The 15,160-nt window shown below is 41.8% G+C and overlaps 1 protein-coding gene across 1 annotated transcript in view; it reads right to left on the bottom strand.

The window, feature by feature from the left end:
- MYO16 (myosin XVI) overlaps window positions 1-15,160 on the bottom strand; it is a 458,605-nt gene that overhangs the window by 393,652 nt on the left and 49,793 nt on the right. The window contains exon 3 of the mRNA XM_049647209.1: window positions 5,355-5,498. Within this exon, the coding sequence (XP_049503166.1) occupies window positions 5,355-5,498 (144 nt within the window). The remainder of the gene's footprint in view (window positions 1-5,354; window positions 5,499-15,160) is intronic.

The raw sequence follows: 15,160 nt of genomic DNA, 5'->3' as shown, positions 1-15,160 counted from the left end.
GGCACTGCAGAGCCTGCTTGGGGTTCTCTCTCTTTCACTCTCTGCCCAGCCTCTGCTTATGTGCTCTGTCTCTCTCGTTCTCAAAATAAATAAATATTTTTTAAAAAAATAATAAGCAAATAAATAAAACTAATTAAAATGACACTGTATCCTTCAATTGTCTATTACTCACTTCTTGTAATTATGTATCAGAGCTACCCTTTATAGAGTAAGATTTATTAAATAATGCCAGGACATGTGGAATATCAAATTATAGCCTCCCAAGTTTTTCAACAGGAAAAGAGAAAAAGCCCGAGATGATCTGTCAGTAACACGGGTGAATCATTTTCTCCAGTATAAATAAGCACCCCGCAGTGTTTGACTCAATTAAATTATTCTCCTTTCAAAATAATGAGCTCCAAATGAAAAGGATTTGTTTCATATGGTTCCAAATGCCACGGGCTGTTACAGTGTTCAGATTTGCCCCGGCTTTGGAAGGGGCCGCACTGCGCCATCAGATGTGAAAATTCAGAAAACCGCAATAAATGCAAATCTTTTATCCAAAGTCACATGAGGAAAGAGGGGAGAAGAGAGCAAGTCGACCCAGAGACCACCCTGAGCGCATTCCCGTGGCACCTGATGGCAGAGGGAAGCCGGCTGGTGAGCCAAGTGCCTGAGCAGGTTCTGAGCGTATCCTATAAGCGCTCACTCATCGTGTGCTTCCAGACACAACGCAGACACATACATGTATAAACATGTTGGGATAAATGTGAAATCGAGACTTTCAAGAGAATAAATCCTGACATGACTGGAGTTCATCAATTATCAGCTTTTGAGATTTATTCCTAATAGAAAAGCTTCTTAAAATCTGGGAAATGGCAAATTACCTTGAAATTATTAAAAAAAAAAAAAAAAAAAGAAAAACAAGGTAAAAGTTTGAGCTATAGAACATTAGTGTTCGAATATGGAGCAAATCAGAAAATATTTTCAAAAAATCAGATAATGTAAGATGAAAAATAAAAATGTACATATGGGAGATGCTCAACAACCACTAAAATAAGGTAAGTAAAAGAAAATTCTCAGTGGACAAACTATTATGATATATATTATGTTATATATATAATTAAATGCACGTATTTATATATAACATAAATATATATATGTGTATATATATATATTTGTATATAAATATAAAAAATTATAGTGCATTATTTTATTGGGACCCAAAACATTTAGATTTGAGATTTTATTCTATTATATAACCTCTCTGATATCGGATTTCTTTGCATAAAAATAGAGATTATATATTAAGTGTGTTGCTCACATCATAGAAATACTCTATTTTCCCAGTGAGGTATTTGTAAAACTTCGAAGAAACTCCAAAGCCCTATTTAACTACGTGCTGGAAATTGTAAAAATCATATTTCTTTTGGTCTAAGTTTTGAAAAGTTACTGCAGAAACCCATCATTTTCTTGGACCCACCCCAATTCCGAAAATATACTGGGTTTAGATGATTTCCATTTCATACTTAAAATTCCAGAAAGTATCAATTGTCTTGCTTAGTAATAAACACAGTGGGTCCTCATTATTCCTGTTTGCCGAATTATTTTGTAACACCAAGATGAGCACTTCAGGTACACGTCCATGGCCATTCGCGCACATGCGCGAACATTCCGGTCACCCAGTGCACATGCTGGGAGCCGAGCTCGTGTGAGACAATGCTGCATCTTCTTGGTTCAGGGTCGTAGTGAAAAAAAGTCTTCCTGTAGTCTAGTTGGCACCATGTTTTTCACACTTTTGTCCCTTTGTCAGTGATTTTGTTGCTTAAAATGAGCCCCAAGCATGGTGCTGACGTCCTATCTACTGCTTCTAAGCGCAAGGAAGCTATGATGAGCCTTATGGGGAAAATATGTGGGTGGATAAACTTCCTTCAGGCATGAGTTACAGTGTCACTGGCCGTGAGCTCGATAATGTTTATGAATTACCAGTATATATTTAAAAATGTGTCTTTACGGGGTGCCTAGGTGGCTCAGTTGGTTGAGTGCCCGGCCCTCGATTTTGGTTCAGGTCAAGATCCCAGGGTCGTGGGATCAAGCCCTGTGTCAGGCTCTGCACTGGGCTTGGAGCCTGCTTATGATTCTCTCTCTCCCTCTGCCCCTCTACCCATCTCCCCCACTCACACTCTCCCTCTCTCTCTCTCTCTAAAAATAAAAATTAAATAAAATAAAATAATAAAATAAAATGGTGTCTTTAAAACGAAAGACATCGAAAACAAGGTTCATACGAGGGCACCTGGGTGGCTCAGAAGGTTAAGCATCTGAGTGTTGGTTTGGGCTCAGGTCATATTCTCAGTTTCATGGGTTCGAGCCCAGTGTTGGGTTCTATGCTGACAGCTCGGAGCCTGGAGCCTGCTTAGGATTCTGTGTCTCCCTCTCTCTCTGCCCCTCTCCCACTCATGCTCTGTCTCTCTCTCTCTCAAAAGTAAATACATATTTTAAAAAATTATAAAAAACAACAATGGGAATGACGGCCTTAGTAGTCCACTCTGGGGACTTCTGGCTCTGTATGAATTCTAGCATTAGCAATACGACAACAGATCACAGGGACTGGGGTTCAGATTAGGACACCAAACCTGGTCTCAGACACTATGTTCTGGCCTGCAACATATGCACTGCCCTCTCTGAGCACCCGTCCCTCACCTATCGAAGGCAGGTGAAAGCTAGCACATATGTAGTAGGGTGAATTAATCCTTATGAAGCCTGTAGAAAAATATCAGGCACATATGAAGTGCTGTATAATAGTCAAGTATTAATATCTTCTAGAATTTTGTAGATCATTTGGCAAGAAAACTGACAATATTCACAGTACCTAAACCTACTCCATAAACACAAACCCTTGTGATCCAATTAAAGTAGGAATGTTCTAATGCTGTTCAGGATATGACAGCAACACACACATTCACACATCTCTACTTCACAAAACCCACAATACGTAATTATCTCAACTCACCGAAATCTTTTTTTTTTATGTTTATTTACTTACTTTTGAGGGGATGGAAGAAGGCAGAGAGAGAGAGGAAGAGAGAGAATCCCAAGCAGGGTCCGTGCTATCAGCAGAGGGCTCGAACCCAGGAACCGTGAGATCACGACCCTGAGCCAAAACCAAGAGTCAGACCCGTAACCAACTGAGCCACCCAGGTGGCCGCCCCCTTTATAAAAATATGTTTATTTATTTTTGAGAGAGAGAGAGAGAGAGAGATGGAATTGTTTCTCTAGACAACGATTTCCTGACAAACTTGAAAAAGATGATTCAGATGCTTTTAACACAAATTCCAACCCTCTCGTCCTCGCACCAAAAGGGGCAGGCCATCTGTGACTCGTGTTCTTTCTCTCAAGCGCTAAATCCAATCCCACACCAAACACGGACAGCCTGACCTTGCACACGTGCAGATGCCAGTCACGTCCCACCACCCCACCGGGGTTAGCCTGGCGGCTGACAGCAGGGTGCTAAGTGCCCCCCATCCTTCCCCTCCGCTTGTCTGTTCTCAACACAGCAGCCAGTGACCTTCTCAGACATAAGTCAGATTGCATCATTTCTCCACCCAAACTCTCCAAAGGATCCCCGAGTCACCCGGGGTGAAAGGAGATTCCAATGTCCCGCCCACTGGTGCCAGTAGATCCACCGCCTGTGTCTCCGACACTGGCCCCCCCTGCCCCCACCCGCTGCACTCCAGCTGCACTGGTTTCCTTGCTGTTCCACAAATACAAGACCCTTGCTATCCCCCCACACCCTGCTCACCTCGTGACTACCCCTCCATGTGGCTCATGGTTCACGTGTCAGTCACCTTCTCCATGAGGCCCCCCCTTAATACTCTCTACTCCTCTCTTCTTGTCCTTCCAACGGTTCTCTGTGGGTGACATCCTGTGTATTTGACTCATTTGTGTGTTTGTCCTTCTCCCCGGTAGAACGTAAGCCCCACGAGGCAGGGATTTCTGCAGGGATTTCGGCTACTTTTGTTCACTGCTGACCCTCTTGGTACAGAACAAAAGGCACTCAAATATTTACGCAGTCTCTTACGCATCAATAATCTTTGGAAAACGGAGAGAATATTGGACAATGCAGCGCTAAACCAAGTACAATGGCATTTAATTCTGGAAACAAAATAAATCTCTCGTTTGGGGTTGTTGATGGGTACACGTTTCTATAGAAATTACAATTTTTAGGACAATGTGTTTCATCCATATTTATTTAAAAGTAAATTATTCCTGTGGGTGGCTGGCTGGGCTGGCTCTTAGATGGTGGCAAGGAGACTATTCAGACTTGCTTAAGCCACTAATCAAATTTCTCAGTCTCGCTTTACTTGCTTTGGTTTGTTTTTGCCATGCTCTATAACGTCCAATGTCTTTTCGCCCACTGTGTAGCACCTAGAACATAGTGGTTATTCAATAATTATTTGCTGAATGAATGAATAAACTGTAATTTCCTCAAAGGCAGGAACTGTGTTGAAAGTGATAATCAATAAATATTAATTAAATGCGTGCTCAGTAAATGAAGGTCACTAAGATAACTATCAGAAAGAGAACTATGCATACGATGTGAGAAAAGGGAACTGCAGAACCAGGAAAATGTTAATTTGAAAACTACAGATTTGATCTCCAGCTCATACATGAAGTAAAGTCAAATTCTGTTGCTCAGTTCTGTCTGTTAAAGAAACACAATGTCATCAGACATTGAGAGGCACAGGTTTTCAAAAAAATCCTGCACAACTTCTTAAAACCTTTGTTAGAGCTAAACTCACCAGAAAAAAAATCCCCAATTCTAATTCCAAAATAATTAAAGTGTGGTGTGAGGGTCAATGTCAGCGTCTAAGCTCTACCCGAAAACAAGAGCAACAAGTAAATCCAGTGTTTGTTACACTTAACGTTTTCATTTTCTCATAAAGAAATGTTGTAGATACTTCTTTACTAGCTGTCACCAAGAGGATAAGATTTAATAGATACCGTGTGTCTAGTTGGCTAAAAATTAAGAAGAGAATGGACTGTGGACTTAATGAAACAACACTTCTCAAACCATTTTCGTTAAGACTGATCTGCAAATATGAAGGCTTATAATTTCCCAGAAAAGGCAGCATAGCTTCACATGACATCTATGCAATTTGTTTTATGAACTATGTGACCCACAACCTTAGTCTCTAATTATCTTGTAATTCCAGGAAAACAAACGATCACACACACACACACACACACACACACACACACACACATTTTTTTATCAACCAAAGTATTACATATTGTGAAATGTTACTAGTTAAATACACAGCCTTTTATATGCCATCGAGCCATCAAATGGTAATAAACCACATTGCTTTACTTACTAATATAAGCAGCAGGACAATGTCAGGGTTATCACAAGCACAGGCGATGTGCATTGGTGTCCAAAAGTCTTCATCCTGGTGGTTGACATTGACCCCTCTGTCAATCAGGATCTCTGCAATGAAGGCATTATCATACCGAGCGCACTGAAAGAAAGAAGAAAAAAGGAAATATATTTCAAACAGTGATAAGGTTTATTGCAAATGTCCATGAAAAAAACTCCACTGGCAATCTAGAGGTTGAGAGATGGGGCTAAATGGAGAAAGAATGTATTCATGTTCTCCAGCTCACGTAAGGGGCACGTGGAAGGCTCAAGGGGAAATTACATCCATACACAGTAGAAAGAAAATAAGGACAAACATTAGGAAGGGGGGGAGATTTTCACTATTTGGGTCCTTTTCTCGTGTGTGTGTGTGTGTGTGTGTGTGTGTGTGTGAACAAACTTTATTATTTTTATATGAAATTTATTGTCAAATTGGCTTGCATGTAACACCCAGTGCTCATCCCAACAGATGCCCTCCTCGATGCCCATCACCCACCTTCCCTTCTCTCCCACCCCCCACCAACCCTGAGTTTGTTCTCACTTTTTAAGATTCTCTTGTGTTTTGGTTCCCTCCCTCTTTAACCTTCTTTTTTCCTTCCCCTCCCCCCATGGTCTTCTGGTAAGTTTCTCAGGATCCACATAAGAGTGAAAACATATGGTATCTGTCTTTCTCTGTATGACTTATTTCACTTAGCATCACACTCTTCAGTTCCATCCATGTTGCTACAAAGGGCCATATTTCATTCTTTCTCTTGTCATGTAGTATTCCATTGTGTATATAAACCACATCTTCTTTATCCATTTGTCAGCTGATGGACATTTAGGCTCTTTCCATAATTTGGCTATTGAAAGTGCTGCTATAAACATTGGGGTACAAGTGCCCCTATGCATCAGCACTCCTGTATCCCCTGGGTAAATTCCTAGCAGTGCTGTTCATTTGTAGATAAGATTATCAGAAAATCTTGGACAGTTTACCATAATTATCTTTCTGAAATACACATTTCTTCACATGATGTTTCTGCTTTAAAATGTACGGAGTTTGTCACTGACCAAAGAATAAAACTTCACTACTGCACTGTATCCAAGGCAGACATGACCCTTCACGATCCTTCCAAATTTATCCCCCATCATACTCAAATGCAACCCTCACACCAGTTGCATAGCACAACTAAAAACTCCACAGTGCCAACTTGTAACAGCGAACTATTATAATTTCGAAATCTTCTAACATAAATTTTAATCACTGTATAATACTGTGCTTTTTGGAAATTTCATAGACTACTAAATGAAACTCTCCAGGAAATTGTTTGCTTCTTTTATTTACTATTTATAGGTAAAACGCATAAAAATATGCTGGTCAGCGCTGGCTTCACGGGTGCACGATCTCTGCAGTCATGCGTAGATGGTTCCTGGACTGGGTTTAATGCTCTGTGGCCATCATGAATTTCCCATAATTTTTGAAGAGTCCCACATATTCATTTTGCCCTGGACCTTATGAATTATCTGGTCTACAGAAGTCTGATTTTTTATATTTATATCTAAAAGGCTACATTAATATCAAATGCATATTAGTTAATTAGTTTAAAAAAAGACGTAAGCCAATAAATCAGCTAAATATCTATTAGCAAAATTTATAGGTTGAAAGATATATGTTTTTTATAAGATTTCGATGCATAAAACAAGTTTCCGTCCCAAAAGAAACAGTAACCATACCACCACCAGAAGTATTGCCATGTCAACTTACCAACCTATTCACTGGATAGTAGAAATTTAAAAAACCACAGGAGCACTTCCCTTATGAGTAACAGGGACCGGATTTACATTCCTGCCTGAATCAGCTGAAACAAAAACAAAGCCACTCAGAAAAAATATGACTTCTGAGAGCTGGGAAGAAAAGGAGGTGGTCACATTGTTGCTGTCACTCCAGCTCACAGCCTTGAAGGCATTCCCAAGCTGCAGCACAGAAAGAATCTGTGTCACCCACGGCCTCTCAAGAGGAAACTGAACCAAAAGTCTAGAGACCGAGCTGGCCAGTGCGCACAGGACAGAGTCACAGAGAGGACAGAGCTGCAAAACTTCAAAGATCTACAGAAGGCTCCCTCAAGTACACAGAAGAGCTCTGATCAGTGTCTGCACCCCAGAAAATGACACAAGGTCCGGGACAGAACCCCCTGAAAAGGGAGAGGAGTCAGAGTTCATGCAATGCCATAAATAGCGTCTGTTTCAGCAGCCAGAATGGAAACCTAACTGAAGGTGGCCTTGGGTGGAGCACACACATGTCTTGCTTCAGTGCAGGTGTAGAAGGGGAGATAGGAGCCCTGGGCTGGATGCTACTCTATTCCCACCAAGAAGCATTAAATTCAAGTTCTGAAAGGATCACACTGTTTCCAAATAACTCCAATGCCCCCCCCAAACAGAGCTCAAGATTATTTACAGAAATACAAAAATATTCAGTAACCAACAAGGCAAAATTCACTATGTCCAACATCCAAGAAGAAATGACCAGATATATAAGAAAGCAGGCAAATAAGACCCACAAGGAGGAGAAAGAATGATCAATGGGGAACCAGCTCAGAAGTGATATACCTAACAAAGGACCAAATCTGTGTGTTAAACTGTTACGATAAGCCACATTCTGTATGTTCAAAACACTGGGAAACCTTTGAACACAGTAAGTAGAGACATGGAAGATAGCAGTAAGACTCAAATTTTACTCCTGGAGACGAGAACTACCATGCCTGAGATAAAAACTACACCAATGAATGGAACCAACAAATGAACAAGATGTTGTGGAAGACAAGACTGGTGAACCAGTAACGTAGATTCCACAAAGGGCGTGCGAGCAAAAAAATGACTTTAAATAAGTGAACAGAGCATTGGTGAGCTGTGGGACATCTCCAGACAGTAACCACACAGATTGAAATGGGCACTATGTGGATTGATTTATGTTTTTTCCTTAGTATTTAATTCTCATTAAAGTTAGTAATTAGAAGATAGCCCAATTGTTAACTGATATTTCAAAGAAAGAAAGAAAGAAAGAAAGAAAGAAAGAAAGGGAAAGAAAGGAAGGAAGAGAGAGAGAAAGGAAGGAAGAAAGAAAGAGAAAGGAAAGAAAGAAAGAAAGAAAGAAAGAAAGAAAGAAAGAAAGAGGAAGGAAGGAAGGAAGGAAGGAAGGAAGGAAGGAAGGAAGGAGGAAGAGGAAGGAAGGAAGGAAGGAAGGAAGGAAGGAAGGAAGAGGAAGGAAGGAAGGAAGGGAGAGGAAGGAAGGAAGGAAGGGAGAGGAAGGAAGGAAGGAAGGAAGGGAGAGGAAGGAAGGAAGGAAGGAACAAGGAAGGAAGAGAGAGGAAGGAAGGAAGGAAGGAAGGAAGGAAGGAAGGAAGGGGAAGGAAGGAAGGAAAGAAAGAAAGAAAGAAAGAAAGAAAGAAAGAAAGAGAGGAAGGAAGGAAGGAAGGAAGGAAGGAAGGAAGGAAGGAAGGAACAAAGAAAGAAACAAGTATGAACTGTGGTTCACAAGCATAATACAGTCATGGAAAACATTCATATTTCCCTCCTTGAGACCTGGAGGTCTCAAGAACATAGTCAATGTAATGCAAAATCATGGCACACGTCCCATAGAAAGGAAGATAGAAGCAGGCATCAGTATTGGGATGTGTGGACGCATGTGGGGCAATGGCGGATGTGAAATCTGAGGGATTAGTTTCAGGTCTGAACCAAGATCTCTGCACATGTGATGTACCGTGTCGTGTGTAACCGTAAGGAAGACGGTATGAATCGTGGCCCCACCGACAGTGGCTGCAGGTTTGGATACGATGACTAATAAGATACGGATCAGAGTATAAAGGCTCAATAAATAGGTTTTAGAATTGGGGCCTGGATCCAATTTATTTTAGGAAATTCACATGCAGGTAATTCCTGTTCTGTTCTCTTTATCATTTTGATAACTCACTGCATAATCAACAGTGATGCGACTCCTCCTTCCGTGTGTCTGTCAAGATATCCTCATCCTGCACCTCGGAAATCCGCATTTACAATTCAGAGATACCTACAGTTTGCCTCTGCGGTGTCTTTTACCAAAAAAAAGACTTAATTAGATACAGTGCTGAAAATGGTATCAGCCTCTCTCAAGTAAGGTAATTTTTAGATCCACATTTCCACGGATCATGAATAATAATTTGACAGCAATAAATACCTTCTAATCACACTTGTCTGAAAAGATTATGATGGTTGAACATTCCTGTTACAATGTTCTTACAACATTATCGTTAGATAGTAAAGCTAATTCTCGCTAGAAAGAATTTTCTTCAAGCAAATCTTCCTCCCAGTTCAGGCTCCTTTCATCACTTCAACCTGTTTCTGGCAACAGCTTACAGCACCAAGAAGGTGGCTGAACAGCCACTCTGTCACCTTCAGAGAGCTCTGACAACACCAGTCCACCTTGACTGCCTGGAACCAAGTCTCCAGCTCCTCCCGTCCCCTTCCCCTGCCTCTCTAAGGTCCTGGCAGGACTGGCTGCATAATTTGTGGGACCCAGTGCAAAAGGGAACAGTGAGGCCCCTTATTCAAAAATGTCTAAGAATTTCAAGATGGCGACAGCACAACATGAAACCAAGCACGGGCCCTGCGGAGCACAGACTCCCGTGTGACTGAGCTGACCGTGTGCCCATGAAGCCCTAGCTGAACTGCCAAACCTCTCAACCAGCCTGCCCCCAACCAGGTCCCTCAAGTCCACACACTGCGCTGCCTTCCAGCCAACTTCTGGTTCATTCCCTCACCTGGAAATGTCCACAGAACCTCAGTGGAAATCGATCTCTCTGGAAACAGCGTCTCTCCTGCAGCCTTCTTCGGTGTAGAGAAACTTTTCTCCTATCAGGCCCTGAAAAGGCTTGGCTATTTTCTGAGCTTATTGATTTTTTTTTTTTAAGTAAGCTTTACGCCCAACATGGGGCTTGAACTCATGACCTGAGATCAAGAATCGCACGCTCCACTGACTAAACCAGTCAGGCGCCCCTTAACTTATTGATTCTTTTAGAATCATTGTCTGTTCACCTTAAAGTGCTTCTTTCTAAGATTCACTCTATCCTTACATACTACCCCTCTTCTCCCAGCCGGGTCACTCTCCTCTTTCATCAAAGTTAGGGACTAAGATCACAGTCGTCCCCATGGTCTGAGGACATCAGCAACACTGGGTTACCCCCCTCTCTGAAAGTGTGAAGTGCCTTGACTCCAGGACCCCACAAACCTCCACCACGTTTTACTGGAGTTACCGCCCCCTGGTTTGCCGCCACCAAGACTGGCTCCACGCTAAGTCGTAAGTCCTAACATCACAGCCCGTGACGACAAAAACATCGTGTTCTACCTCCTAAAGCATACTTAGAGAGCAACAGGGCAAATAAGTCTTCCTCCAAGACTGTTTATTGAGTTGGCCAGGATTAGTGACAGAGAACACTCTCCACACCAAGTCAGCAGTCCACAGCTTCTCGGTGACGCATGCTTCCACTTTGGAACTATTTCTAAACAACGGTAACATTTCGCAAGGTTCAAACCCCATGCAACACGTATTCCTGATTCCACTGAAAAGACCCGAGAAATCATAGAAACCAAATAAACAAATACAGACAATTTTAAACTTAAGATGTTCTGCCTTCTCCCCACATCTTGTCATAAGGGATATCTTAGGTATTTCAGTCCTTCTGGTTAGCTAAGGAGTATGTCTTGAACAACCCTGAAATCTATCACTCAGAAAATCGAAAGATTTCTCCAAACACTGAATTCACACATTCATCGTGCATACATGAAAGTTATCACTTGCAAGTTTTTGGCTGTTTTTTGTTTTTTTTTAACATGAGTTGGATATACTGTGATATTAGCTTTCTCATTCTCGATGTCTATACATTTTCAGCACACACTTCCCTTTTTACTTTGCAGTGTTGATTTCAAAGCCGCTGGGGCAGAGGAGACAAGCAAAAAGTTACCGGGACAACATCTAATTTGATCCAGATATCAATTATTGAGTGGATATCATGTGCTAAGCACAAGTCTACTATTAAACAAAAAAATTATGGCTGAACTCTCTGGAAGGGGTGGGGGGAGGGGAAGCAATATGATTTACACAATCAATTTGTTTTCATCATTGCCCATTTTTCCTGTCTTATCTGTATGAGTTCTCAGCGATTCAAAACATTTCTACAACCAGACACAGATGGAAAGAGACAGGGACACACACGTATAGAGATTTCTATCAGTAGCAAAATGAATTTGAATCTGTTGCAATTTTTAAAGTTTTTGAAATCTCTCTAGAACTTCCATATGGCCCTTTGTACTGAATACCAATCCCACCGGCCAGCCTTTCCAGCCAGTGCCTGGATCTACACAAAATCACTTCGACTTATCTGCCACTATCTCACATTAAGGAACTGCACTCATTACACGCTCTTGACCATACCTCTCATCATTTTTGCTTTTCACGTGCAGATGGTCTCGGACTTACCATGGTTCAACTTAATGATATTTAGACGTTACGAAGGTGTGAAAGAATTTTGAATTTGGATCACGTCCAGGGCTGGCGACACGCAGTTCACTCTCTCGTGATGCTGGGGCAGCAGACGCAGCCCCCACGCAGCCACGCCATCGTGAGCAGAGACAACCGAGATGCTGACAACCATTCTGCACCCAGGTAACCATTCTGTGCATGTCTTTTTCAGAGAATTCAATAAATTACAGGAGGTAGTCAACATTTTATTAGGAAATGAGCTTTGCATTCAATGATTTTTGCCCAACTGTAGGCTAATGTCCATGGTCTGAGCGCATTTAAGGCCGGCTAGACTCAGCTATAATGTTCAGTAGGTTAGACGTATCAAATGCATTTCAACTTCCGTGGTTTATCCAGACATAACCCCATCGTAAGTCAAAGAAGATCCGTATCTTCTCCCTGGTAAATACTTGTACTGCAGATTACCTTGCCATACAGAAATGACCCAGAACATCTAAAGTTGAATTATGGTTATTATTATTGCCACCTGCCTTCCAAACACACATATCTTCCAGCCAATTGAACCAAACTCTAATTATAAAACCGGCTATTTCTAAAGAGATTCAGATGTACCATTGATGCATTTCCAGAAAATTTTAAATCCTAATCAAACTTTTATCCTTTTAAGTGAATGTAAACTCTGCCCCTTCAGCTGCAATATTGGTTTGCTTCACTTTGGATCACCAAGATTTTGTTAGGCAACACTCTATTCCAGGCACTGTGCTTGGAAATGTACATGTAATGTTTAATGACATAGTAACTACACTTGTTTAATGTAATTTAATTAAACATGTAATGTTTAATAACACAGTGCCAGACAACCCACTTAAATGAGATTGAGGGTGTTCAGAGCATTCTATAGAATCACGGTGGGGGCTACCAACAGCCTGAATAGAACTGGAATAGTACTCCAATATGGGGTACTCAGCACAGGATCTGAGTCTTGAAGGATTGTCGGGGGAGGTGGGTTGAGACATTAATCATAATCGATTAATTATTCACTGAAGATCTACCATACCCCCAGGGTGGTACCATGCCAGAGTTGGTCTATGAACTAGATACTGTCCCTAGTCAATAGCCAAATTCAAGAGGGTAATGCAGTCAAAAGAGAAGTATGATGGGGAAGTCCAGTGAGCTGTGGGGCCATCTCAGAGAAGCACCCCAAAGTAGGAAACAGCATGAACAATCTGGAGGAGGAATGAAAACAGCTCTTTGGGGAATTACACATCATTTGGCATGGAAGGCCTTTCTGAGCAGGAGAGTTTCAAGCTGATACCTCAGGGAAAACCTTTCTGGGTGCAACATCCAAGTTCCAGTTGGGAAGGCTCTGTCCCAGTGCTCTCCATACTGGTTGGCTGGGATTTTTCTCAGAGGGGCTCACAGATCAAAGACATCTGTAAAGAATTCCTCACCCATCTGCCTTCACCCTGTCATGAAAGATTCTGATTCATTATAAATTGGGTTCTATTATTGCAGAAACAAAACAAAACAACAAAACAAAAATCTCACTGGTAACTTTACTACAGAATTTTTTAGAATTTTTGAATGAACCAGTCCTTTGTGGTACATTTGCTCAAAAATGAAAACTCACTCCCTTCAGTTTCTGGTGACCTTCTGAGAAATGCCACAATGTGCACTTTTACCCCCTAAGCCATGCACGCAGGCAATCCAAATAAAAATATACCCGCAGTATAGATCAAGGTTAAGATTTTCATTCAAGATTCAGATGGATACTCTATTAATGATAAAAAATGCTGGACTCAGACTTTCCAGTTATGGATAACATGATTCTCACAGACAAAAGAAATGTTGGATTTTACCATGCAAAGTTGGGCCACAAATTTGACTTTTGGGGCACCAGGGTGGCTCAGTCGGTTAAACATCCAACTTTGGCTCAGGTCATGATTTCACTGCTCATGAGTTCAAGCCCTGCGTCGGGCTCTGTACTGACAGCTCAGAGCCTGGAGCCTGCTTCGGATTCTGTGTCTCCCTCTCTCTGCTCCTCCCCTGCTCACGCTCAGTCTCTCTTTGTCTCTCAAAAATAAGTAAAACATTTAAAAAAATTGAATTAGGGGTGCCTGGGTGGCTCAGTCGGTTAAGTGTCCGACTTCGGCTCAGGTCACGATCTCGCGGTATGTGGGTTCGAGCCCCGCGTCGGGCTCTGTGCTGACTGCTCAGAGCCTGGAGCCTGTTTCAGATTCTGTGTCTCCCTCTCTCTCTGACCCTCCCCTGTTCATGCTCTGTCTCTCTCTGTCTCAAAAATAAATAAACGTTAAAAAAATTTTTTTTTAATTGAATTAATTACATCCTTGGAAAAATTTAAAGGAGTCATGGTTTCCAGGCAACAGAAACTCTACTTCTAGCACTTTCTAGAATTGTCCTCAGACTGCAGAATGGCTGGACTCTCCTCCTCAATGACATGATCACTTGGGTCCATCTTGCTCATTCAATCGCCTCTGCTTCCTGCTGTACCATCCTGTATCAATGTCCCCTGTTCCCCATCACCCAAGAAACTCCCAGGGACAGTCCCTGGAGAGGGCACATTTTCTTCTGCTATAATTCATTTCTTGCCAGCATTTGGCCTTACAGCTTTCCCCTTATACCTTCCAGGAAAGCAAAGGAGGGTAGAGTAACCTGGTGGATGCCCAGACGCTCCGGAGTGGGCGGGCAGGGAAAGTGTAGACAACTTCCACATATCTATCCACCATGTTTGCTCTTTAATACCTAAATCAGTTTTAAAATAAAATCTTTCTTGGGGCGCCTGGGTGTCTCAGCTGGTTAAGCGTCTGACTCTGGAATTTGGCTCAGGTCACAATCTCACGGTTCGTGAGATCGAGCCCTGCACCAGGCTCTGTGCTGACAGTGCAGAGCCTGCCTGAAATTCTCTCTCTCCCTCTCTCTCTCTGCACCACCCTCTCAAAAGAAGTAAATAAACTTTAAAATAAAATGAAATCTTTCTTTAGACGTTTCCTCCACAGTCCTAATATACACATCACAACAAATACTCTGAGCACAAGAGCCCAGATATATGCCCATTTCACAGATGGGAAAAATGAGTCTCCGTGAGCTTCGGCATCTCCTCAAATTTAATGAAAGGAATAAGTGTACATGAAGTTACATAAGAGAGGAAAAGACCAACAACAGCTGGCCTGTGACTCTTTTCAAAATACACGATTTTCTCCTCAATTTAAAAGATACTAAGATGTTGAAAAGCTGCTACTGTGGTTATTTTCTAA

This window comes from Panthera uncia (genome assembly GCF_023721935.1).
Source record: "Panthera uncia isolate 11264 chromosome A1 unlocalized genomic scaffold, Puncia_PCG_1.0 HiC_scaffold_16, whole genome shotgun sequence".
NCBI lineage: Eukaryota > Metazoa > Chordata > Mammalia > Carnivora > Felidae > Panthera > Panthera uncia.
The sequence above is the reverse complement of the archived record's forward strand: the minus strand, read 5'-3'. Positions and strand labels throughout refer to the sequence as shown.